At 38.6% G+C, this 27163-nt stretch overlaps 1 protein-coding gene across 4 annotated transcripts in view; it reads right to left on the bottom strand.

The window, feature by feature from the left end:
• Positions 1-27163, bottom strand: part of BICD1 (BICD cargo adaptor 1) — a 210572-nt gene that overhangs the window by 102184 nt on the left and 81225 nt on the right. For all 4 annotated transcript variants that reach the window (XM_046013080.1, XM_046013082.1, XM_046013081.1 and 1 more), the window contains exon 2: positions 13090-13302. In XM_046013080.1, coding sequence (XP_045869036.1) covers positions 13090-13302 — 213 coding nt within the window. The remainder of the gene's footprint in view (positions 1-13089; positions 13303-27163) is intronic.

The following is a 27163-nucleotide window of genomic DNA, read 5'->3' as shown; positions in this document are numbered from 1 at the left end:
TATTTGTTGGGGTTACCTGGGTGGCTCAGTCAGTTGAACATCCGACTCTTGATTTCAGCTCAGGTAGTAATCTCAGGGTCATGAGATCAAGCCCCACATCATGCTCTGTGCTCAGTGTGGGGGTCTGCTGGAGAATCTCTCTCCCTCCTCCTCTCCCTGCCCCTCCCCACCATGCACACAGTTGCATAAGCACTCTCTCTAAAATAGATAAACAAGTCTTTAAAAAATATATATGTATATATATTTGATTAAGCATTAAAAAGTATAATTCAAAATATATACATCAAAATTCATTATATCCCTAAATTCACTCATTTCTTTGCCCTCTCTGCCTTGCTCAAGTATAAGTTTCCTATAACCTTCAAGAAATTAAGTTCTGAGTAGATTCAGGTATTCTTGATTGTTAGATTAAGCTATAAATTCCCTTAGGAGAATTAAATGCCTGAGCAGAATCTTAGTCAGGCTAGACCTGCCAACCAGGATGTTCTTTGGAAATAGAGGTCAAGATGTAAAAAAAAAGATTAAAATTGTCCACTAAGCACTCCAGCTGAAATGCTGATTGTGCATTACTTCTCCTTCTACCGAGTCTGCACAGAGAACAAAACCTGAGCTTGGGGTGGGAGAAAGTTTGAAACTGAATCAAGCTATTTTTAGTCCAAGAATCAATGTGTAGAAAAGGGACTGTGCACATATCTTTCTTCTTATGTTCCAAGAGGCAGAAAGCTGGTGTTTGACTGTTCAAAAGATAGGAAAAGGAAGGGGAGAAGGCAAGGCAGAAGGGGAGAAGAAAGGGAGGGAAGGGGAGAGGAAAGAATTATATATATACATATATATAATTCACATACTGATTTTACATTAAAAAGCAGGTTGCCTTTTACTGCTTATTATTTTTAAGTGATGAATGATAATAAAAACTTAATTACCTTTAAAAAAGTAGACAATGCAGGATTACTTTAAAAATAGACTTTCCTTAAAACTCATGTCAGTTTCCGAGTTTCTATCTCTACAGTATGTTCTGAGCAATGCTCTCTCACCATTTCTAACTTTGGCTTGACCTTCCCTGCAGTTTCCCATTTAATTCTCCATTTGGCACTGGTTTAATGACTGGCGATTGAACAGGAAATTGATGCAACTATCTTCTCAGGCCAGAAGTTTATGCCCCTTCTCATTGTCTAATGCAGAAACGAAGGCATCACAAGCAAAGAAGGTACTATTTTGAAGCTGTGTCCAAATGAGGTCCAACATCTGGATATTGGAAACATTTATGTGAGCTTTCATTTTTTAAGTTGCCCTGAAAATTTTGGGATTATAAAGATGGAGGTCCTTATTACCTCTCTAATCTCAAAAAAGCTAGTAATATTTTTGAGTAAAGATCAACTGACATTATTTTCAGAGCTATTCAAATGCTGTTATATTATTTCTCATTGACAAACATAATAATCCAACATCTGAAATCATGGAAAAAATACTTCCAGTCCTCAAAAAGAGAAATTAAGTGTATATGCTTCTTATAATAATGCATGCATTTGAATCGATATCCACTGACTGAGCATATGGGATCACAGCAGGCATCATATCAGTTTTACAGATGTGTGTAGTGCACTCCTTACCTCGATGTAATAGAAACCTGACTCTCCCTGGGGACACTGTTTCCCTGGCAACCCTCTCAAGTGCTGGCCTGGAGGTGGAATGGGTGCCCCTTTTGCTCCACATGGCTGCTTCCAAAGCAGTCTCCCTCCTACCTCCCTTTAAATTCCTGTGCTTCAAACCTCAAGTCATTAGGAGATTTTCTTCTTAAGCTGATAAGTATACATTTTGGGGGGAAACAAATAACAGTAGCTTCCACTGGGACAAGGTAGTCGCAGCAGGGTAGCACTAAACCCTACACACTGTCCATTACCAGCACAGACACTGTCAGCTCTCACACACCAACACATTCCCCTCCTCATTTCTCCAAGACTTCAGCTCCAGGCTTATCACCAGTATCTCTAGAATTTCTGGTCTAGTCTTAATTCCTGGCACTCTCAATATGTACACAGATGATCTTGATTCCTGGAATTCCTCTTCCTGACGGACGTCCTCCTGCTTCAGCCCGTCCTACCTTAGGGACTCACTCCCAAGTGACTATTTCACTACTCCTCTCTCCTCAAACATAACACCTCCCCCATCTTCTTTCTCAGCTACTGGCCTTGCTTCTGGCTTCAGTGAGGAAAATGAAGTCCTGAAGAGGACTTGGAAAGACTCTCTTCACTCACCCCTAACAAAGTACCTATGTCTACATCCACATACTCTGCTTTTCCAGGTATTGCCAAAGATGAAACTTCCTTGCTCCTTTTTTTTTTTTTTTTTTTTGGAGAGAGAGAGAGAATGGTGGGGAGGGGGCACGCATGTTGGGAGAGGGCCAGGAGAAGGAGAGAAAGAATCTTAAACAGACTCCACACCCTGTGCAGAGCCTGATGCTGGGCTCGATCTCAGGACTCCAAGATCATGACCTGAGCCAAAATCAAGAGACAGATGCTTAACAAACTGAGCCATCCAGGTGCCCCCAAATCAGCATTTTTTTTAGTAGGTTCCACACTCAGCCTGGAGCCCCACACAGGGCTTGAACTCACAACCCTGATAGGATCAAGGCCTGAGCTGAGATCAAGAGTTAACCGACTGAGACACCCAGGCACCCCATTCCTTGCTCCTTTTTAAAGGCAATCCCTCCATTTTTTTGGTACCAGGTCCCATTGCTCTCTCCTTCAATCAAGGAAATCAATTGTTCTAGGCATTCTCCCCTTTTCCTCTTAAATCATTAAAATTTCCCTCCCTCCTAGGTCACCTATCAGCAATCAGTACTCACATACACTGTTACATTATTTCTTTCACATTAAAAAAAAAAAAAGAATAAAAACCAACAACTTTCTCTTGAGTTCATTTTGTCCCCTAGCTACCTGCTCATTTCTTTAGTCTTCCTTGCCAATAAACTAAAAAAAAAAAAAAAAAAAAGGAAGTTGTCTCTATTCTCTGTCTTCAACTCCTCTCCTACCATTCTCTCTCTCTTTTTTTTTTTTTTTAATTTATTTATTTGACAGAGAGAGATCACAAGTAGACAGAGAGGCAGGCAGAGAGAGAGGGAGAGAGGGAAGCAGGCTCGCCGCTGAGCGGAGAGCCCGATGTGGGACTCGATCCCAGGACCCTGCTGAGATCATGACCTGAGCCGAAGGCAGCGGCTTAACGCACTGAGCCACCCAGGCGCCCCCCTGCCATTCTCTCTTAAACCACTTCAAATCAGACTTTAGTTTCCACCACTCCACAGAAACCTCTCTCACTGAGGTGACTGATGCTAAATCCAAAAGTCTATTTAGTTTCCTCATTGTTTGACCTATTAGAAGCATTTGCACTGTTGATAACCTCCTTTAGAGATAGCACTTTCCTCATTTGTCTTCCAGGAACCATTCTCTCTTTATTTCCTTTCTACCCCACTAGGATTTTTAGTCTTCTTTGCTAGTTTCCTTTCTTGTCCCCAATTTCACTGAGGTAGTCTAGGACTCAGTTCTTGGTCCTCCACCTTTTCTATCTACACTCTGGTCTTGATGATATCTCTGATATTCCTTAAATAACATACATCTGCTGATAAATCCACAAGTTATACTTCTATCCCTACGTCTCTCTCCCAAACTCTAAGCCTTTATGTCTAACAACCCATCCATATTTTACACTTGGAGGTCTAATCAAAATTTAAAATTCAACACATCCAAAACTTAAGTTCTGATCCTCCCTCCTAAACTTGTTTTACCTGACACTTTCCCCATCTCAGCTGATGATAATTCCATTTTTCAATGGGTCAAGCTAAAACCTTAGACTGGAGTCATCCTTTCTCCTCCTTATTTCTTTGTCTCTACATCCAACCCATTAAAAAGTCATGTTGGCTCCACTCTCAAAATACATTCATGGGCACCTGGGTGGCTCAGATGGTTAAGCCTCTGTTTTTGGCACAGGTCATGATCCCAGGGTCCTGGGATCGAGTTCTGCCTTGGGGGGGGGGTCCCTGGGGTCCCTGCTCATCAGGGAGCTTGCTTCTCCATCTCCCTCTGCTGCTCCCCCTGCTTGTGCTCTCTCTGTGTCAAATAAATACATAACATTTTTAAAAGAAAAAAATACATTCATAATTTATGACCTCTTTTCACCACCTTCACCTATCATTCTGTCCAAAACCACCATCTTCTCAAATCTGGATGACTGCAAAAATTTCCTACTCTTATCCTTGCCTCATTAAAGTCATGTCACTCTTTTGCTCAATTATTTTCCAGTGACTCTCCATTTCACTCAAAGCAAAAGCTAAAATCCTTTCAAAGATCTATAAGATCCTACAAGATTTGGCTTCCTGTTACCTCTATGACTTCATCATGACAGTGTGGTACTGGTAAAGGGACAGGCACATAAATCAGCAGAACAGAATAGAGAGTGTAGAAATACACCCAAACAAATACAGCCTATTGATTTCAACAGAGGTGCAAAGGCAACTCAACGGAATGCAGTCTTTTTAACAAATAGTGATGGAACAATCAGACATTTATATGTAAAAAAAAAAAAGTCAACCTCATCTTAAACTTCATACCTTACACAAAAATTAACTCAAAGGGAACACAGAGCTAAATTTAAATCTATAAAGCTTTAAGATGAAAATATAGGAGAAAATCTTCATGGCATGGGGATAGAAAAGTATTCTTAAATCTGATATTAAAAGCATGACACATAAAATGTGTTGTTATTATTGAGGTACAATTGACACATGATATTATATTAGCTTCAGGTATCATAATATTATATTAGTTTCAGGTATATAACATACTGATTCAATATTTGTATGCACTGCAAAATGATCACAGTAAGTATATAATATACAATAAGTATAGTTAGCATCTGTCACCATATAGAGTTAGAGAATTTTTGCATATGCTGAGTATTTTTAAGATCTACTCTCTTAGTGGGGTGCCTGGGTGGCTCAGTCATTAAGCGTCTGCCTTCGGCTCAGGTCATGATCCCAGGGTCCTCAGATCGATCCCTATATCGGGCTCTCTGCTCCGCAGGAAGCCTGCTTCTCCCTCTCCCACTCCCCCTGTTTGTGTTCTCTCTCTCTCTCTCTCTCTCTCTGTGTCAAATAAATAAATAAAATCTTTAAAAAAGCTCAACTCTCTTAGCAACATTCAACTATGCAATACAGTATTATTAACTACAGTTGTCATGCTCTACATTACATCTTCACGACTTATTTTTTTTCTAACTGGAAGTTTGTACCTTTTGACCCCCCTAACTCATTCCAGCCTTTCCCCAACTCTCTAATATTTTTTGACACATTAGACTTTATCAAAATGAAAAGTGTTGTACTCTGCAAAAGACACTTTAAAGAGAAAGAAAAGACAAGCCGAATACTAGGACAAAACATTTGCAAATCACTTATCTTACAAAGGTCTTGTAGCCAGAATTTATAAAGAATTCTCAAAACGTACCTACGAAAAGAAATAACACAATTAATACGTGGAAAAAAGCCTCAAACAAACTTTACCAAGGAAAATATATGGAAGGCAAATAAACATATGAAAGGATGTTCAATATTATTAGCCATAATGCAAACAAAACCATGATGAGATACTACTACACGACTATCAGAATGGCTAAATTAAAAATACGGATACTGTCATGTGTTGGAAAGCAGAAATTAGAACTTTTACACATTGCTAGAAGAAAGGCAAAATGGTACGACCCTCTGAAAAAGTTAAACACACATATACCATCTGACCAAGAATTCGCACTCTCCTAGTATTTGTCCCAGAGAAATGAAAACTTAGGTTCACACAAAAATACAAATATACATGAATGTATATAACAGCTCTGTTTATAGCTCCCAAAATCTGAAAACAAACCAAATGTTCTTCAACAGGTGAACTGATAAAAAACAACAACAACAACTATAGCACATCCCACATAGGGGAAACCTGTTCCATAACAAAAAGGAAGACTTATTGATATATGTAAAAACTTAGATGAATCTCATAGGCATTATGCTGAGAGAAAAGACCTAACCTCAAAAGGTTATATGCTGTTTGATTCCATTTACATGATGTTCCTGCAGTGATTGAGAATAGATGATTGGTTATCAGAAATTGAGTGGGGGAAGGTATGCCTACAAAGGAGTAGCACAGCATGGGGGAGGTTCTGGGGTGATGAAACTGTTCCGCATCTTGATCGTGGCTGTGGTTACATGAATCTATTTGTTAAAATTCATAGGACTGCACATCTACCCCCTCCCCAAAATTCTATGAGTTTATAATTTTCAACTAGTCCTACAAACAAGCCCACTTATGTAACTTGTTTTTCTCAAAGGCATCATCAAATCACCATGATTCAAAGGTGAATTGTCTGTATATCGTTAAAGTCTTGCTTTCAAATTCCTGATGATGTTAATTAGGGATATTTGTTTACAGTACCTTAACAAGTGTTGGAAAGAACTTTTCCTCCAAAAGAAATACAGCTCTCTCCAGTGGAATTAATAAATCAACAGCAGGCACTAACATAATTAAGATCAGGGGCTCTAGAGTCAGATTTTCAAGATGGCTTGACTACTTGCCAGACAAGCTGTTCAGCCTCTCTTTGCCTCGCAAGTAGAGGCGAGTAAAGAGAGAGGAAACAGAGAAACAGTGCACGCCTTGTAATTCTGCTGAGAGAATTAAATGAGATGATGAGGTTAAAGTGCTGATTTCGTGCTTGGAACATGGTGAGCTCTCAAAAATGTTAGCTATGATATTGTTATTAGTTATTTAAACCAACTAAAACGCTGTTAATTCTTCACTGGGGCTTTGCATCATTCCAAAAGGCATAAGGTCCATTCCCAAAAAGAGTGGAGAGCTGGGGAGAAATTGGGACATGCCAGGAAAATAGACCACTTTCCAGCTATCACCAAGCCATTTACAGAATGGTAAAAATCATCATTCAGTTGGAAGTGTCAAGTTCATTCAGCTATGTGTAAACACAGCTCCCAATGACCAATATCAGAGACTATAAGAAAGGCTTTATTATTTATTGGATGTGTTAATTAAATTATTTAATCTTGCCCCATGACTTGGATCATCTGTAAGCACATTTGATGTCGCACTCATAATGTAGTGACCCTTTCAAGAACAAGCCAGATGTGAAAGGCTGTGTCACATGGATAGAACACCTAGACAACTCTCCTTTTTCAACCTATTGGCTTTAAAATATGTGTTGTTTCCTCTTTTGGTGTCAGAAGTCAGGCATTATTCTTGCTATTATTGGAAGGTGCTGAGGCCTTTCCCAATACTCCAATACATCTTTCTAATTTATTTGTCTTGCTATGTGTAAGTAAGTCTGATAACCAAACCTTGAAACAATAGAGCATTTCCTTTTCTTTCTCATAAAGCATTTTCATGAAAATATTTTATCCTTATCAAAATCATGGGGAACAGGACAGGTTATTATTAAAGTTACTATAATGTTTATATGGGAAATGAAAAGTTTAACCACGGAACTAGTAAAATAGTTAAGACATGAACTCAGATTTCTTGGTTTCTTTTTTTTTTTTTTTTAAGATTTTATTTATTTATTTGACAGAGATGGAGACAGCAAGAGAGGAAACACAAGCACGGGGAGTGGGAGAGGGAGAAGCAGGCTTCCCGACAAGTAGGGAGCCCAATGAGGGGCTAGATCCCAGGACCCTGGGATCATGACCTGAGCTGAAGGCAGAGGTTTTAACCCACTGAGCCACCCAGGCACCCCTCACTGTCTCTCTCTTTAATATAAATAAATCTTTTTTTAAAAAATCATATGGATTAAGCACTTTTAAAAATATAAAATGGCCACATCCCAACAAAAGGCTAATGATAATACTCCAATAAATTTAGATATTGTACTAAAGGTTCATATATTTTGCCAGAAATTTCATTAGCTTGAGGCAAGACTAAACTTGTGCTCTTGGCAGTGTATAGTGTCTAGATCAGAGCCACTTTCTGAATTCTCATCCTGGCTTGTCACTTATTACCAACATGCTTTGGACTTTGGACAGGTTATGTGACCTCAGATTTACATGCCCTGTCAGAAAAATGAAATGATAGAGTAACAGAACCTACCTCAATAGAGAGTTATAAGGGTTCAGCAAGTTAATCCACATAAAGAATTTAGAACAGTGCCAGGCACACTGTCTGGCAGTCAGTGTTAAGGTATTTTCACTTGAAAGTACAGGTTTGATCTCCACTAAGGTCAATAATCCTTTTTAGAACTCCAATCTTCTGCATTCTACCTGAAGGGGTCTACCTTTCATAACATCTCTTTTTCACATATAAGCCAGTTCTGGTTAGGAATATTGGTAAAATTGTACTGTATAGTTTGTAAAATAGTGCAGTAAATTCTGACTTAACTTACTAACAACTAAAAGTTTCATTATCCTCTTTTATGATTTCATCAATGTGGATTTTAACTTAGTACAAAGTAAATGTTCAATAAATATTGCTCAAATACACCTATTTAGGCTATCTTTTACATGTTACATCTATAGGGTCAAAGAAAGATGAAAATCAAATTTGTTTACTAAATATCTGCTTAGTCATTATAGTAATCTTTTTTTTTTTTTTTTTTTTTTTTTTTTTGACAGAGAGAGAGATCACAAGTAAGCAGAGAGACAGATGGGGCAGGGGGGAGGCAGGCTTCCTGCTGATCAGAGTGCCCGATGTGGGACTCGATCCCAGGATCCTGAGACCATGACCTGAGCCGAAGACAGAGGCTTAACCCACTGAGTCAACCAGGCACCCCTCACTATAGTAATCTATCTGTTCTCTAAGCTCACACCAAAATGATGCTGGTCAAGGTAACTCAGGGTTGTTTTTTCTCCCTGCCCTATAGGATTAACTCTTATTTGGTGCTTTGTTGGGGTGATATTTTTTTCTTTATATTCTGTATACTTCAAAAAATTATTTAAAGCAGTTTACCATTAAAGATACATATACAATAAGGATAATAAAAATGGGAAGATTTTTTTAAAAAAGGAAGATTTATATGAAAAATCTTAGTCTTCACAGTTAAACATAGTCCTGGAGTTTCTTAACAATCAAAGCAGGGAAAAAAAGCACACTGTAATTCCTACTGCCTCATTCATCTCAACAGAAAGAATTTCCAAGGTAATAAATTCAAAGAGGCCTCTATCTGATGTTTCTTTAACCTAAGAATATGGATGAACTAGATGAACATAATAAAGATATCACCAACAATGTTTTTATAGAGGATGCAGAAAACTATTAATGATAACAGTTTATGTTTACTATGTACTATATGCTAAAATAATCTTCTATAAATACCATGGATATAATTATAAAACCTTTTAGCAGAGCTGAGACTAGAATATTCATTTTCTAATATCGAATTCAGAAAATTTTATCGGTTTTTCCCACTACATTATCCTATATCTACCATATATGGAAGCGAATTTGACCTAGTAATTACACGTTTACAAACATATATGTAAAGCTTCCATAATATACACACCATGTTTACGCACACACACACACACACACACACACACACACACACCTTGGCCAGTACCAATAATCCTACTGAAATAAGAGATGAATAAATAAATGAATAAATAATTTACTTTCAGTAAATTAAAGTGATTCCATAAATTAAATTCACACAGCATCTGTCAAACTGATGATTTACAGCATTTTGTGTTGGTCATTCTTGTGTATTTCTCATGGTCCATCAGGTCATAATTTTTTGTTTCATGATCTCTCCTCCAATTGCTATGCATCAATCAAAGCTCAGAGTACAAAAATAAATAAATTAAATTGAGTCTATAATAAAAACAAATCTGGGATTAGAATTTAACACCAGACATCAAAAATCTTAATCAATTCAGACTTCCAGTTATAAAATAAATAAGTCATGAGGATATAATGTATAGTGTGGTGACTATAGTTAATAAAACTGTAATACATATTTGCTAAGAGAATAGATCTTAGAAGGTTTCATCTCAGGAAAAAATTTTTTTCAAGGGGTGCCTTGGGGGCTCAGTCAGTTGGGCATCTGCCTTTGGCTCAGGTTATGATCCCAGGGTCCTGGGATTGAGCCCCACACCAGGTTTCCTGCTCAGTGGAGAGCCTGCTTCTCTCCCTCTCTCTGCTGTTCCCCCTGCTTGTGTGCTCGCTTTCTCTCTCTCTCTCTCTGTCAAATAAATGAGTAAAATCTTTAAAAAAAAAAAACAAACTTCTTTCAAGATTTTATTTATTTAGTTTAGAGAAAGAGAGAGCATGCATATGTGCATGAGTTGGGGGAGGGGTAGAGGGAGAGGAAGAGAGAGAATCCTAAGCAGACTTGATGCTGAGCGTGGAGCTGGGTGCCGGGCTGGATCCCACAACCAGGAAATCATGACCTGAGCTGAAACAGAAAGTCGGATGTCTAAGCAACTAGGCCACCCAAGTGTACCAAGAAAAAAGATTTTTTTTTAAACTATGTAAAGTGATGGACATTATAGGCTTACTGTAGTAATTGTTTTGCAATATAAATATCAAACCACTACACCATATACCTGAGCTAATATAATGTCATATGCCAAACACCTCAATCAAAAAGTCTGTATCTATGTTCCAAAACATACTATTAGTTCCTTTCCTCCTTTTACAAACGTACTCAGCTCTAAATGCTCATAATTTTACTAGGTACATTAAAACATGAGGCCTGGCAGGACTCCCAGTGTAGTAATACCAATAGCTTCCAGCCCAGCAAAGAGAACACCAACAAATATACTACCACACTTACAAGCCCAGGAAACCAAAAACTTGGCTTTTTTTTTTCTTTTAGTTAACTGGTAAACCTGAATGAATACACTCATAGGCTAGATTGCTTTATGTATGTATTAGATTTTTTAAAATACACAAATTTGGATGAAGCAAGTCATTCTCTTACTGCAAATCAACTACTGAAAATGTATAGAAATAGAGGATTATAACCCAATGATCCATTCAGCAATTCCCCCAATTGTGAACCTTATGATATTCCCTTCTCTAGCTTTGGGCCAGTCAAAAAGTTTAAATTAGTGAATCTTAAAGCACGGTCTCCAGAGAAGCGGCCACACTATCACCTACTGTGAACTTGTGAGAAATGCATATTCTTGAGCTCCAACTAGACCTCCAGAATCAGAATTTCTGGGTCATGTTTCGACACATCCTCGAGGTGACTCTGATGCTCACTGCAATTGGAGAATTGATCTGAAATGAACAGCTCCTCAAAATCTTTTCTTCTTTGCTGCCTCAGTTCATTCCTAACTTACATCCTCATACGCTTCATTGCTCTTAACTAATTAATGAGGCTCCTGCTGGTGATCCTAAATCTGCTCACTGGAAAAAGCTCTCAAGCATGGTCTATGTTACAAGGAGGCTTCATTAGTCACCACTGTTATGCCTCAACAGAGAAACATCTCTGGATGCTCGGTCCTTCCCCAACCCTGACTGCTCGAAGCTCCGTTGTAGCTTCCATGCACAGCGGGGATACTCAGCTTTTCAGAGGATCCATCCAACTGGCAATCAACGCTGCTTGACTCATTGCCTGCAGTTACTCTGCACAGACTACGTGTGTGTGAGTGTGTGTCCACCACCCTCAAGTTGCCTGGCCTTCTCAGCCCCTCTGCCAACTTGCCATGTGGATCCGCTGCTCATGGCTGCCCTCTGTGGGTGTTCGGGACCTTGCTTGATCCAGGGTGGTAGCCTATGACACCACATGATCTCGGGTCCACTTCCACAGTGGATGCCTGTCTCATAAGGAGGCCTGGGGCTGAAAGCGTGAATGAGTTCCTGAGGAGGAGCAGGGTCTGGTACTCCAAAGGGTAAGCAAGTGATGGCCCACACCCAACAGGCACAGAGGCATCAGATACAGAACGAGAGAGGAGCTTTTTTCTTAACAACCACTGGCACTGGAGGGAAATGAGGCTCGGTATCCAGAAAACTGTCTCACGTTCTCAGTACCCAGCACCAACTCCCACTTGGTTGGCTGCTTCTCGGTCTCTAGAAGTCATACTGCTGTATTTGGGCATGTCCAAAGAGAATGAGCTAGGTAAAGCAGAAACCCTCCTGTCAATATGCACTGAGTTCATTACAATACGGATATGTGTAAATGCAAATTATTGATTAAATTCCAATAAATCTAGGACAATTTACTGTATTTGTAATATGTCACTAATTTCAAGAGAAAAATATCAGTGGATTATTTCTCTTGTATTTCACAATCTTTAATAATTTTTCATCTTTCCTTTTTGTATTACTAAAACGCTCAGTTAATAAGCCTGCTTGGTTCGTCAATCTCCATGGCACCGCTGTAAGAATTAGAGGACATCTGCACCTCTTCTATAGTTTTCTTATCAAAAAATGGAGTGACGTTTCCAAAAATGTTCTTAAAACGGTCTGGCGGATGAAGCTGTTCTCAGTTACCGCCCCTCCAGTAAAGAATGACTCTGCCACTCTGAAAATGGCCTGGCATGTGTTGCTGCCATGGCAAAGCCGAAGAGAAACAGTGAGTGCAGCGACTGAGGAGGCTCCCCGACCTGATTCATACCAGCTGTAATCTGCTGCCTTCCCTAAAACCAGAAACCAATGGCTCTGCATGGCCAGATTCTACGACCCCACAGACACTCCCCTGAGGTCTCATTCCGTAGTGGGAAGGGTCCTGAGCTAACACTACTGTCATTTTGAATTAGTGTGGGCATAGAGGATCATAGCCAACTGTTGTCCTCTACCTTGTATTAGAACAGGTAAAAGTCAGAGGAGGAGCTAACGTCACTATCTTTCTTTAAACTTTTGCAGAACTAGCAAGGCCAGTTTCCAACTACTCAATAAACAGATTTTAATTCTTAACACACAATAAGAGAAAAGCTCATCTCAGAACAAGCTGTCATTTCCCTAAACAAGAAAAATAGCATCAGCATTAAGTGCTTCTTGTTTAAGGCAGCTCCTCTGAGCAAAGAAAATGTTTTATTCCTCCCTCTTAGAAAGAATTTTATCTTATTGCTCGCTCATACAAATCTCTCACAGGGAGTTTGCTGCTTACCTCCTTCAGATCCTGCACGACTGCTGTGAGTCTCTCGTTTTCTGCCTGAACGTTGGTGACCACGGCCCGGCTCTGTTTCAGTTCGTTCTGCATCTCCAAGATCTTCCCCAGGTAATAAGCTTCCTTCGATGCAGACTCCTGCAGAAGCGTTTCCTCCCGAGTCTCTCCATCCTCAGCAACCTTCCGGTGGATGGAGAAGGACTGCCCAAAGGCCTGCAGAGTATTTGGGGAAAAGAAAAAACAAAAACAAAAACGAGTGTCTGATGAAATGCACCATAGCACTATTTAAAGAGACTCAGGGAAACATTTTGTTTTGTATTTTAGAGAAGCAAAACAACACATTTTATACAACAATCTAACTGTTCTCAATGATACCTGAAATCATTCAAATTCAATTAATAAGGGGAGAGAGAATTTTTAAATATCTCGCTAGAGATATATATAATGAGTTAAGGAAAACCTAAAAAACACTGTTTTATTGCTATTTTTTAAAACAAATCCTATTAAGGAATAGACAGTTCAGTGCTAATGAGGTCATCAAAATTCACACTCTCACTTTCATTCTAGAAAAAAAATCCGAAAAACATTGTTCAAGGAAGAAAATAATGGTTTCATTAGCTTTCTGATACATGAGTGGTAAAACTACACCAATTATGAACAACACCCCGAAGACAGAAAACCCCTAAACGGCATTCACTGCCCAGTATTACTACTACAATACAAAAACAAAAACAAAAACAAAAAATTGAAATGTAGTCACTGTATAAGAAAATGTGTATGTATCTCCATATTTGTATTAAAAAATATAGAATAAACCAGAAACTAATGAAATTGGTAAGCCACAGGGGATGAGTGGGAATGCGGGAGAGGGGTGGGGTGGAATTCAAAACAAGAGATGAGGGATACTTTCAGGAGCATGCCTTTTCATACAGTCCTGACTCTCAGAGCTATAGTAATGTTTCACAGACCTTCCAAATAAATAATAAGTAAAACCAGTCTCTGGGTGTCAGGGGACCCATTTGGAACACAAACAGTAACAAATGTTCCTAGTTGTACTACAAAGGAACAACTCACCACACTGAAAGGTTTGGAGAAGAAAAGATCTGGCTTGCGTAATCTGGGAAATCGGTATGTTTTGCTATATGCTAAAGACAAAAGAGCTGTACCCAGCTCCTATAGTGGAGTTAATAAATTCTCACACGGATCACAATTCTAAAAACTTCTTTATATTTATACTAGGGTTGAACAAATAAGTAACTATATTATCAATCATGAATGCCAGGTCTCTCACTTTTGGAGAAAGTTACAAGTAAGGAAAGGGAGAATTCTAAAAGGAAACGAGTGGTACTGAGCTGTAATTAGAAGCATCAGGATGAACTTACAGTCTCTAATGGGTAGATTAATATTCATAGATAGGCAGATGGGTAGAGACATTTCCCTATGTGCATATCCATGCACACAATTCCCACTGAGGGGCCCAGAAGCAAGAACATCTCAGTAGCAATGCATACCTACACCCAGGTTTTGTTTCTAAATAGCAATCTCCAGTTAAAAGAACTAGGGTTCTTTGGAGAAATGGTCTGTTCTTGAGCTAGAGCAAAATGAATTTCATACATCTTGTGGTGCCAAAGAGTAAATAACAAAATGTTTTCAAAAAATAACAGGGATCTATACAAAAATTAAAAAAAAAAACAACACAAAATAGGGATCTGTTAAAGGACACAAGAGCCTGTCAGAAGGGGCTCCCAAGGGCCAAATCTGGGATAATTTGGACAATAAAATAAATAACTGTAGTAATGAATTATAATCTATAGAATAATACAGTCATGAGCCCACATTGATATAATAACTAAATAAATGAGGAAAGGAATAGCTCTTCCTTACAGTAGAATTCTAATTAATAAGTGTAGTAGGAATGATGGAGATAAAATATATCAGAATTTGGCAAACACCAAGTAATAATTCTTGCAGGTAAAAATTATCAATGCAATATAAAATTAATAAGCCAAAAGTATGATGAGAAATGGGATATTTACATAGTTCTAATACTTACTAGGAGGAGACACCATGATTTAATGATTTCAAAGACTCTACTCCAAATTTCACTCATAGAACAGAAATTTAGAAAAATAATAACCTGCAAACCTGTGTCTCAATAAATTATCTTTAGACTCTCTATATGGATCAAAATCAAAAAATGTTTCCTAAAGCATCAACTGAGAAAGAAACATTCCTGTATAGATGGACAGATGGGTGTTCATCTGTACAGAGTAGAACACTCTTGGCATTTGGCTTGTTAAGTCTTTGAACAGAAAGAAATTCCTATTTCAGTAGCCAAAATTTCTATATGTAGTAATAAGCATACAGACTCATGAACAGATGAAAAATCATCTTCAGCGGTGATGTTTATTTTGCTTTCCCATCAGTAATGGTCAGATTCTTTGAGGTCAATTCTGAATTCGTTACCTATTAGAAAGCCTTTGGAGGGGAGAGTTTCACAATGACCTGGTGAAGTCTTCACCAGACCCCACCCTAGCAAACGAATCCTGACTATACAATTAAGCATTAATAAAATTTACAATTAGCATGAACCGTGCAACAAGCACCTCAGCTAGCTTCCTTTTTACAACATACTTTTCCACTTCTTTGTAACAGAAAACTGCCACAGGGCCATTTTCTTTACTCTGCCTAAGTAAAATCAACACACTTCAGCACTCAGAATATGGCTCTCATATTATTCTCAGCACGTAGGCAATGGTCTCTCGGTAGCTAAAACAACCTCTAAAGTCTTAACAGCAAGTGAATTTGCCTTTCCTCCCCGACATAAAGTTTTATAAATTGTACTCTAGATCCAGCACCAAAGGAAATAAAAATTTTCAGATAAATATATGGAATAGGCTTTCAGAAAAGAATCAAGAATTGAAATTGCAAGTATAAACATTTTGATAACTCTTTATATTTACTGCAGCTCAGAAACCTTAACTGAACATATGGGTTTCCAAAGTTAGTCATTATTTTTATGAAGAACCTGGCCCTTCATTGGACCAAGGAAAGCATGCAAGGTTATCCAAGGACATTAACCATGGTGTTTTCCACATATAATAGAAAAATAATACCAACGCTGCACAGCCTACAGATGCCCCATGATGTGCATTTGCAAATCCAGTGGGTACTAACACTACTCAGAAAAAAATCTGCATTTTAGAAAGGGAGAGTAAAGGAGAAAACACTCCTATTTTGCTTAATTCCTAATTGTCAGTAAGTGGAGTAGGACATGACGCCAACTGACATCTGCCATTTGGCTAATTGTTAAAGTGGATTGACCAGGACCTGTCTGGCTCTGCCAGGTAGCTTCCTCCTCCATCACTATTCAAGAATGTCCTGACAAAGCTGGACCTAAGAGAAGACAAACAACGTTTATCAAGGCCACTGAAGCTGTATTCTTGGCAGAAATCACAAAACTAGCTTCAATGTCTATTTATAGGCAAACCGAGGGTAGTCATGTTTCTACTTATATTTCATTCAGGCAGCAAATTCCTTTTAGGTACTGCAATAATTACAGGGATAATTTTCATTTGAAATTAATTCCAGTAAACTGACATTTCTACACAATTTTGGAATATATTATGATTTAATTGCACAATATCACCTTCATATAGCCCATTGCAGTGTATCATAGTGCTTTCAATTACATACCAATATAAGTCCAATTAGCTATATAATAAGTTCTTTCCTTTCTCATTCTACTCACATGACTTTTTTTAAAAAAATATTTTATTTATTTGACAGAGAGAAATCACAGCTAGGCAGAGAGGCAGGCAGAGAGAGAGGAAGAAGCAGGCTCCCCATGGAGCAGAGAGCCAGATGCGGGGCTCGATCCCAGGACCCTGGGACCATGACCCAAGCCGAAGGCAGAGGCTTTAACCCACTGAGCCACCCAGGCGCCCCCTACTCACATGACTTCTTAATCCAAAGAAAACTGGTATTTTTCACCTTCATGTTCAGGACAATATATTAGCTGTTAAATGGAATTTTCATACTTACTATCCTTCTTACTATGAATGATTAAAGAAATAAAAGTTTGGCTAGTATATTTAATAACATCATATTATCTTAAAAATGTGTGCCCTTGGTTACAGAATTTTCATTCTTTCGTCTTAAAAAACTGTAGCAGAACAGTGTACTAAGTCACCTAAGGACACTAGACAAAATAGTTTTTATTTGAAATACTAAAATTTTTTTGTTTGTTCATTCACATAACAAGTATTTACAGAGAACAGTAATAGGTGCTGCTTAAGACACTGAAGATCTGCTATGTTCTAGCAAAAAGATCTCTTGCTTGTGGGAGCATACATTCCAGTGGAACATAAATAAATCAACGATTATGTAGCGTAATGTAGCAGAAGTTCTAGAAAGAAGATGAAAGCCAGGGTAAAAGCAGAGAACAGCACTGCCTAACAGGACTTCCCTCAAAGATGGATGTGTGTTGTCCACTAACCACTAACCACAGGTGACTAGTGAGCTCTTAAATTGTGGCTAGTGTGACCAAAGAATTGAATTTTTAAATTTTATGTTATTTCATGAATTTTAATTGTCACCTCTGGCTAGTGGTTATCATGTTGGACAGTGCAGGGATAGAGAGTAAGGCAGGTGCCGAGACAGGAAGCCCTATTTAGACAGGACCTTCAGGGAAGGGGGCAACCTTTGAGCAGACCTGAACAAAGTTAGGAGAGACCCAGAAGCTGGCCTTTCCCCACAGCAGCAAGCCTAAAATTAAGTATTACTAAGCAAGAATTCCTGCGCTGCATGGCACCTTGAAGACCATTGCTGGCATGGCATGGTGGCATCTTCTTTAAGTCTCTGCCAGAGCACTTAAAGACCTGAGTGAGCCAGGGATGACTGAGACATGATTTAACTTGAAAGAAGAAAAGCGCTGACAACTACTCTGTCACTGTAACCCAACCTCCCCAAACCCTACCTTCTTTGAACATATAATAAAAACTATTTGACCAGTTATAGGTCTCTGTTGCCTCAGGTGGCCAGGAAATTCAGCATTAAATGCTCTACAGCAATTAGCTAAATTATCTTAAGTTTCTGGTATAACTCTCCAGAATATACAGTTTTCTCTATACTGTTTTGAGTTTCTGTTGTATTTACCCTCATGGTATTGGTTTCCTTTATTTTTATGTACTTCAAATACTTTTGGAGTAGAAAGGATATGAATTATAATCCCACCAACTGGTTTAAATAATGTTGAATTATCTTTTTTTTTTTAAAATTTAAGACTTAAAGTCCATGTTAAAGAATGGAGTTTGAAGGTTGAAGAGAACTGAGAGTTCTATTAAGGATTCATTCTCATTCTGTGGAAAATAATGGGTCCAAAGAATTTCATCAAGTGTGCACATGTGCACACACATACAGGAATAAATGAGCTAAACTTGTTAGAACTGACTGAGAAACATTTCCCAAAATACTTACTCCAGCAGTGAAGTGTCTTAGTGGGTATGATCCAGTTACAAAAGAAGGGATCATTGGAGGTGAGACAATCCAAAAGTACCTAGCTGGGAGAAATTGGTTTCCATGACTCACGGCTCAAAAGTTATTAAGAATCATCGGGTATCCTTGACAGTTAGAATCAAGCCTGATCCTTGAAAGGGCACATGAACCCATAAGAGGCAAAAGAGGCAAAAGAGGTCAAGGGTGTGGGCTCCTGAGTTGGACCAAATCTGCCACTTCCTAACTGCAGAACATTGAGCAAGTTACTTAGCATTTTGTACCTCAGTTTTCTCATCTCACAGTGTTGTGAGGCTTTAAAGAGAAAGTCTATATATCACTTAGAACAGTTCTTGGTACAAATACTGTTTTAAGTGCTCAAAAATTATTGGCTAAAATTAGGAGAAAGAATATGTACTTTGGAATCAAATGCATTTGGTGTACACGTGCCTCTTCTGAAATCTCTGGCAAGGTTCTGAAATTCTATGTCTCAGTCATCGCACATGCTAGACGAGAAGAATAGCATCTACCTTAAAAGTAAAAACAGAATAGCCCTAAAAACACAATAACCCCTTATCGAAGGAGATATAAGATTCACAACAAGGGGCGCCTGGGTGGCTCAGTCATTAAGCGTCTGCCTTCAATCAGATCTGATCCTGGATTGGAGACCCACGGAGGACTCCCCCTCCTCCATGCTCATGCTCTTTTTCACTATCTCGGTCTCTCTTTCTCTCTCAAATAAATAAATAAAATCTTTAATAAAAAATCCACCACAGGGCGCCTGGGTGGCTCAGTGGGTTAAGCCGCTGCCTTCGGCTCAGGTCATGATCTCGGGGTCCTGGGATCGAGTCCCGCATCGGGCTCTCTGCTCAGCAGGGAGCCTGCTTCCCTCTCTCTCTCTCTGCCTGCCTCTCTGTCTACTTGTGATCTCTCTCTGTCAAATAAATAAATAAAAACCTTAAAAAAAAAAAATCCACCACAAAATGCCTTGCACACAGTAGATGATTGCTCAGTACCAGTCCTCAGCCTCTCACTTGCCCTTTGGAAGTCTCAGGTCTGACATGGGCAGGTTCTTGCTTCCTCTGGTGTAAAGGTCCTCGGTGAACTCCCACATGACTCGGGAGGCAGGTCGTCCCTCTATGGACCACAGCTTCATGTGTATTTCTGAAACACTAAACCTCTTACCAGAAGTTCTGATGTAACCTTTTTTTTTTTTTTTTTGTTAAGCCATTAAAAATGTAAAAAGACAAATTTCTCAAGTCCTAGGCTCTAAGGTTTGTTTTAGCAAAGAATTCAGTTTTATCTTCTTTCAGTGAAAATTTTCAACTCTTCCTTAACTTGCCCCAACTTATCTGGCTTTTAACCTAAGTCCTAATGAATTATAAATCCCATCCATCTAGGAAACACAGGATAGCTATGATAGCTTGGGTTACTGCCCCTGATTTTTCCAAGTGTAGTACCTAACAGTTTATCATTCAAATATATATTTACTTAAAGCCTAGATTTTTTTTTATATCCTTGCTGGTTTATAATTAGCACCTTCTGTCTTGCTGAACAAACCCCCTTTCAAACTATTCTGAGATTTTTCTAAATTTTATTACTATATATTGAATATACATGAAGAGAATTTATCACAAAATATAAGCAAAAAAAATTGAAATTAATTTCTGTAGTTTAAGAAAAAGACCATGACCCATTAGCCTCAAAAGCTTCTGTTTGCCCTTCCTTTGTCCTATCTCCCTCATTGTGCTCCAACCCCTCCCCAAGTAAACATTATCCTAAATTTTGTGTTTACCATTTTCTTACTTTTTTTGTAGTTTTCCATATACATATGTATTTGTAAAGAATATACTGTTCGATATTGTTTGTTTTTAAAGTCCTATAATGGGATCATTCCATACACAACTTTCACAATTTGCTTTATCAACTCAACTTTAAATTCCTACAATGTATCCATTTTGATTGGTATAGCTGTAACTCATCTTTTTTCATTGCTATCGTCTACTGAATGGATAATTGGATTGCTTCTAGTTCTTTGATGTTATAAACAATATAGCTGTGGTAAATATCCATGTGCAGGTTTTTTATGGATATGTTTTCATATCCATATTCCTTTGGGTAGATATCAAGGAGCATGACTGCTAGATCATATAGTGAGAGTATGTTTTGTTTTATAGGAAACCACCAAATTGTCTCCCAAAGTGGCTGCACCATTTGGCATTTCTACCAGCAATGCATGGGAGTTCACGTTGTTCCATATCCTCACCATTAATCACTTAAGCAATTTATTAAATATTAAATTTAACAGACATAAAATTATATTTCAATATATTTAACCAGAAGATAGCATATGAGAAAAAAAGGATTATAAAAGGATTATAAAAACTGTATCATTATTTACTGTAAGTATAATTAATATAAACTATATTTATCTTGGTGCAGACCTGTAGGAAATAGTTTACAAACCAGTGCTGGTTCCCAGATATACACATTTTGAATTTTGAATAGCATTATCCTAAGTCACAAGTGCAAGAATTTCTCTCTAATGGTTCTCAGCCCTAGTGGCCTATTCGAATCACATGGAAAGCTTTTGAAAAACAGACACATAGACTTCATCTCCAAATATTCTGAGTTAACTGATTTGGGACAAAGACTCCTAAACTTTCTTGGTTTAGGACCTCCCAGTGGACCCCAGTGTCAATAATGGGGTCTCAATAATGTTTTCATAGCACCCCAAGACAAAAGAAATAGTGGATAATTCTTTTTACTAAATAAGTGCTCATGTCCTAAGAATATAGTAGCTGTTTGGAAAAAAAATGTAAATTTAAAGAAAAAATATTTTCATTTCATTCTTAAATAACCACAATTATGTATAATAAGATGTGTGCTCCCACTGGGCACTGCACAACTTCTCAAACCTGGAATCAGATTGGACCCTGTCACCCTCATTTCCTATTCCACACTGATTTTCATATGGCATCTGCTTTTTATCAGAGCAGCCACTGAAAACCCAGCTTTGCAAAATATTGCATTAAAAAAAAGAATGTAGCTCAATCCAATTTTAAAACTGTGAACTGAACTAGAGCTCGCAGTGAGAAAAGACACCACATATCACTGCTCCCCTCAAACATGTAAAATATCCCATGGTCCTCTGTGGGTTTGCAATGGTGCCTCTGGGCACCTTGGCACACAAGGTCTGGGGTATCCACAGGTCTGGGGTAAGGCCTAGCCAAAGTATCTCTGACACGCTCATTGTGAGATTCTCATGTAAGGAAGGGTTGAGAACCATTGCTCTAGGGTGTGGGCCAGGAGCTGAAACCACCAGATTGTGGATGACACAGAGCCTGAGCTCTTCTTAACAGGGCTGCCGAGCATTCCAATGTTGCCACATGGATTCACACTGTCACTTGCAATGTCCACAAGTTCCTATTGCTCCACATCCTTATTCTTGACTTTTAGACTCTGAAGGTTTTTTGTTTGTTGTTTGTTTACCACCTGGTAGTTTCATTTGCATTTCCCTGATTACTAATGAAGTTAGTTAGGCATTTTCATATTTTATTAACCATTCTATTTCCATTCTGTGTAGTTTCTACTTAAGGCTTTTTTCCTTTTTCCACAGAGCCCCTTTATTAATTTGTCAGTCATATGCATGGCAAATATCTTCCCAGCTTGTGTTTTCACTCATGTTACAGTGTCTTTTTTTTTCTTCTTCTCTTTAAAGGGCAGGAGGAGCAGAGGGAGAGGGACAAGCAAACCTTACACTGAGCACAGAGCCCAACACGGGGCTTAATCTCAAGACCCTGAGACCACAACCTGAGCAGAAATCAGACCAGATGCTTAACTGACAGAGCCACCCAGGTGCCCCTATAGTGTCTTTTGAAAACATAAGGTCTCAATTTTCAAAAGAACAGGTTCTTATTTCCTTACTATTTGTTAGTAGTAAGTATGGCAAATATTTTCTCCCAGTTTGTGGCCCCCTCCTATTCTTTCAGTGATGTCTTTTGATGAAATAATGTCCCTGACTTATTATTAATGTCCCTGGCCAATCCCTTGCTTCCTGGCTAGGACTTTTTGTGTCTCATTTAAGTCTTCCCTCCTCTATGTTCATAAAGTGATTCTGTATTTCCTTCCAAAAGTTTAAAAGTTTTGTCTTTTACATTTAGGTCCCTTACTCCATCTGAAATTGATTTTTGTGTACGGAATGAAGTACAGATCTATTTTAATTATTTTCTATATAAATAATCAATTTCCCTAGCACTATTTAATGAATTACCCCTCCATTTCCACTGATGTTGAGTGCCAAGTCAGCCATAAATCGTATTGACATAAGTGTGCCTGTTTCTATCCCTTAAGGCTCCACTGATGTTTTTAGGGCACAGAAGTGAGGGGCAGTCCCTCAGAGAAAGAAGCTGTAACTTACGTCATCTAAACCATTTTCATTGTGATTTGAGCTTTGAACCAAATGCATCAAACAGGATGTCATTACTAATGGCAATCTATTAAATGAAAATGCCATACTTTGTAGGAAAGGAGCAAATCCGTATTGATTTTAAAAATTTAGCCAGTGAATATACAAAACCTATGTTTTTCTTTCCTTTATGTAAGGGATATATACAATTATTAAAGAAAATATAGATAATCCCAAAAAGTAGAAAAAGAAAAAGTTACACCTTTCTTCCCTTACCCCAACAATTTAGGGCAATTAAGGACCTCCAAACCCTTGCTCACCATTGCCTACTGGGCCCCTTGAGGTCTTTAACACATGTTTTACTCATAAAGGTTTAGGCCTCAAACTAGGATCTGGTCTTCTTCCGGAAGTGAACTTGGCTCAACCAAAAGGACTCTATCTGCCAAGGAGGGTGTCCACCCATGCCTTCTCCTCCTTAGCTCTCCCTGGGTTCTAAGTATTTTTTTTTGTTGTTGGCAGGGTGATGTATGTCATAAGAAATCTTAGACAATCACTGTCCCCTAGTTGATATTTATAGTCAAACTTATGGTTCACTTCAGCCTCCTCTCACTGGGTTAGAAGCTGGTCTCTTATTACTATGGCTGTTCACAGTCCCAAGCAAATTACAGAGATTTTAAGAATCAGCATAAGGAAAAATATAGATGCTCAGCAAGTAATCTCTAGACTGCTTGCTTAGCAGAATATGTCTGTCCAGAAGTAAAACTCAAATGAACACATTTTAGGAGTATTACAACCAGAAAGACACTCTTCAGTGTTTTTTGAACAACACATGTATAAAATACAGGTAAAAAAAAATTTTTTTTCTGGGTCCTATCCAATGAGGGTCTTTGTCTATGAAAATGTAGATAAAATGAACTTAACTTCTTAAGTCATCATCATAAGTTGTATTCTGGGTCCCCACATATGAAAATAATAAATTTTACATTCCTTTTCCTGATTAAAAATCAAACCAATATCCAGTTTAAAAAAAAAAATCTTTTTGCTAACTTTCCAACCCTTCCCTTTCTCCCTTTCTGCCACTCCTTCTCACAAACATTCATTCAGAATCTATGCATTTACGTACCAAATCACTGAACTATCAAGGACTCATTATATTGTATGAAGAAACCTGGTGGTTTTATTTATATGCTGGCTTTGTATAAAAACAAGTCTATCCCTTGGGCACCTCAGTGGCTCAGTTGTTGAGCATCCACCTCGTGGTTTTGGCTAAGGTTGTGATCTCAGGGTCTCAAGACTGAGCCCCACATTGGGCTCCACACTACATGCAGAATCCGCTTGAATTGTCTCTTTCCCTCTCTCTCTGCCCTTCCTCCCACTCACGCTCTAAATAAATAAATATCTTTTTAAAAAGTCATTAAAAACACAAATCTATCCTTTTAAAGAACAACTTGTAGAGCCATTCACTTGATTCATCTCAAGCAAATGAACTGATCTTGGCTCAGGCAGTGATCTCACAATAATCCCAGTAGATAAGAGGGATCCCCCAGGGGAGACTATTTCCTACTTAGGACTCAGAAAAGGAAAGTCTTGTTTCAGAAGAAAGAACTAAATGTAGAAAGGAGGGTTTCATTCAGGAAAAGGATTATCTCACACATTATCCTCAGAGAATAAATACAGTAGGTTTTTTTGAAACCTAAAGAAGAAAGTAACGAGGGCATATTCCTGATCTTGCGGCTAACAGCAAAAAAACAGTATTGACATGGCATTATCAATATGACCTAGATTTTCTTAAAACTCAGTTGTGACTAGAATAGAAGAGAATAGATCAAGTGACTTTTATTACTAATCAAGTAAGGAAAGAAAAATGGTTTTTTAGGGGGCACATTATTTCCTTTCCTCCATACATGGGCCTTTATATTCTTACTGGTTAACCAAGTAAAGGAACTGTATGTTTTGAGTGCGTCTTTCTGTCTTCATGTAAAGTAATGTGATCCTTTACTTGAATTTTTAAAAATCACCTCAGCCTTAAAAAACTACTTATAAGACAAATGGCATTATTCACTACTTTGCATTTAATGTTTGGTTATCTGCCAAAGTCATCAGCTGGTCAGTGGCAGAGTGGGGATTCAAAGCCCAGTAGCCCTGACCCCAGAGCCCGTGTATCAGGTACTCTGCACTATGTATAAGCAGAACTGCAGCAAGAAATCAGAATGAAGAACCTGATAAGAACCATTAATAAGGGGGCACCTGGGTGGCTCAGTCGTTAAGCCTGTGCCTTTAGCTCAGGTCATGATTCCTGGCATCGGGCTCCTTGCTCAGTGGGGAGCCTGCTTCTCCCTCTCCCTCTGCCTGCTGCTCCCCCTGCTGTGTTCTCTCTGTCAAATAATAAATAAAATCTTTTTAAAAAGGGGGGGGGAACATTTTAAGACAATATGAGATTTTGTTATGAACTTATAGGAAGTTAGGAAATACAAAAGTAATTTAGGCAGAGTAAGATATGAGCTTATTCAGGCTAAACCAAAATGAAAGCATCATCTAGCTATCTCTGCCCTGGTTTTCTGTTGTGGATGGACCTGTGAGTTACCTAATCAATATCCACCCTCCTCTCCTCTTCCCAAGAAATGCTGATGTCATTTGGGTACAGTAACCCAGCTTAAAGACTACTTTTCCTAACTTTCTTGGTTTCTAGGGAAGTTTAAGGAAATGGAAACAGAAGCTAAGTAGATGGAAGCCAGGGAAGCTCTTTCAAAGGGGGCTGATTCAGTTGAGAGGTACGCGCTTTGCCTTTTCATTTCCTTTCAGCTTGGAATATAGACATAATGGTGGAAGCACTGATAGCATCTTATGACCACGAGGAGACTTACGGCATGTAAGACACCACTAGAAGAAGCCTGGGCTCTTTGTGACCAGAGAATTGCCACACCAGGGCCACCAGGGTGGCTCACTCTGTTAAGCGTCTGCCTTCAGCTCAGGTGGTGATCTCAGAGTCCTGGGATCCGGCCACATGTTGGGCTCCTTGCTTGGCAGGGAGCCTGCTTCTCCCTCTGCCAGCCTCTCCCCTTGCTGTTCTCTCTCTCTCTGTGTCAAATAAATAAATTAATAAAATCTTATTAAAAAAAAAAAAAGCACTGCTACCCCAGCCCTGAACTACTTAGCTCTGGACTTTTATGTTTAAGCCACTCTTATTTGAGTTTTCTTTAAAGACAATTTTTTAACTCTTAATTATCCTCAATACTTTCTTTCCAGAAATTTACAAGAACTCTTAATAAATTGTATTCTAATTCACAATAACTTCCTTTTTGCCCCACATTTGTTTCTCTCTGCAACTCATCTCTACTAGCCTTATGCTCATGTCCTTATGAATTCATAGCATACACTGTTAAGAGAAAACACTGGAATATCAGTAAAGGTAGAAATGAATAGTAGATGCAAAAGTCAACCGCTCAGCCTGTGATGTAAAAGGGAAAAAAAGATCATGAGAAATTTAAAGTTAAGCAATTTGTTTAGAATCGTGAGTCCAGTTATTGGTGAATCCAGGGCTCCAACTGAAAGGCTCCTTCGTGATGTTGGTCTTAAAGGGAACCGCTGAGAGTAAACTGGCAAGAAGAAAGTGGAAAAAGCTTCTGGTTGAGGGTGATTTAGCAAAAGCCTCGAGAAGGAAGGAAGGAGGTAGACGGTACTTATTTATAGGCCACCAAAAGCTGTGAGAGTGAGGGACCATTTTAAGAAAAGCAGAACCTGGTGCAGTACTGAAGCAGATTTGGTGAAAAAAACGAAAAGGGAGGTGTGAAATCATGAAATAAGTAGGCTTAGAGGTGCCTCTCAACCACCAGCATGGGGAGATGGGGATGGGGAAACAGAAGAACAAGCAGGGTATTCAGACAGGCCTGTCAAAGTGCACAAAGATGCTAGTGTTTACTACCAAACTCATGCAACATTCATCCCTGATCCTGACCCTGACCCTGAGCCTGACCGTGACCCTGGCTATGAAGAATTTTCAGTCTCCTCATTATTTATTTATTTATTTTTCAGTATTTTCAGGGCATTTGTAATACAGATTTTACTCCTATAATCATTCTCCTCTCAAAAAATTTTTAAAATGTCTGTGAGAACTTTAAAGATATTTGGGCCTCTCTCCAAACTGATCATTATAAAGGGTTAGGGGGAAAAAAA

This window comes from Meles meles, chromosome 7, assembly GCF_922984935.1.
Source record: "Meles meles chromosome 7, mMelMel3.1 paternal haplotype, whole genome shotgun sequence".
Taxonomy (NCBI): Eukaryota; Metazoa; Chordata; class Mammalia; order Carnivora; family Mustelidae; genus Meles; species Meles meles.
Note: the sequence above shows the minus strand (reverse complement) of the source record. Positions and strands in the feature narration are given on the sequence as shown.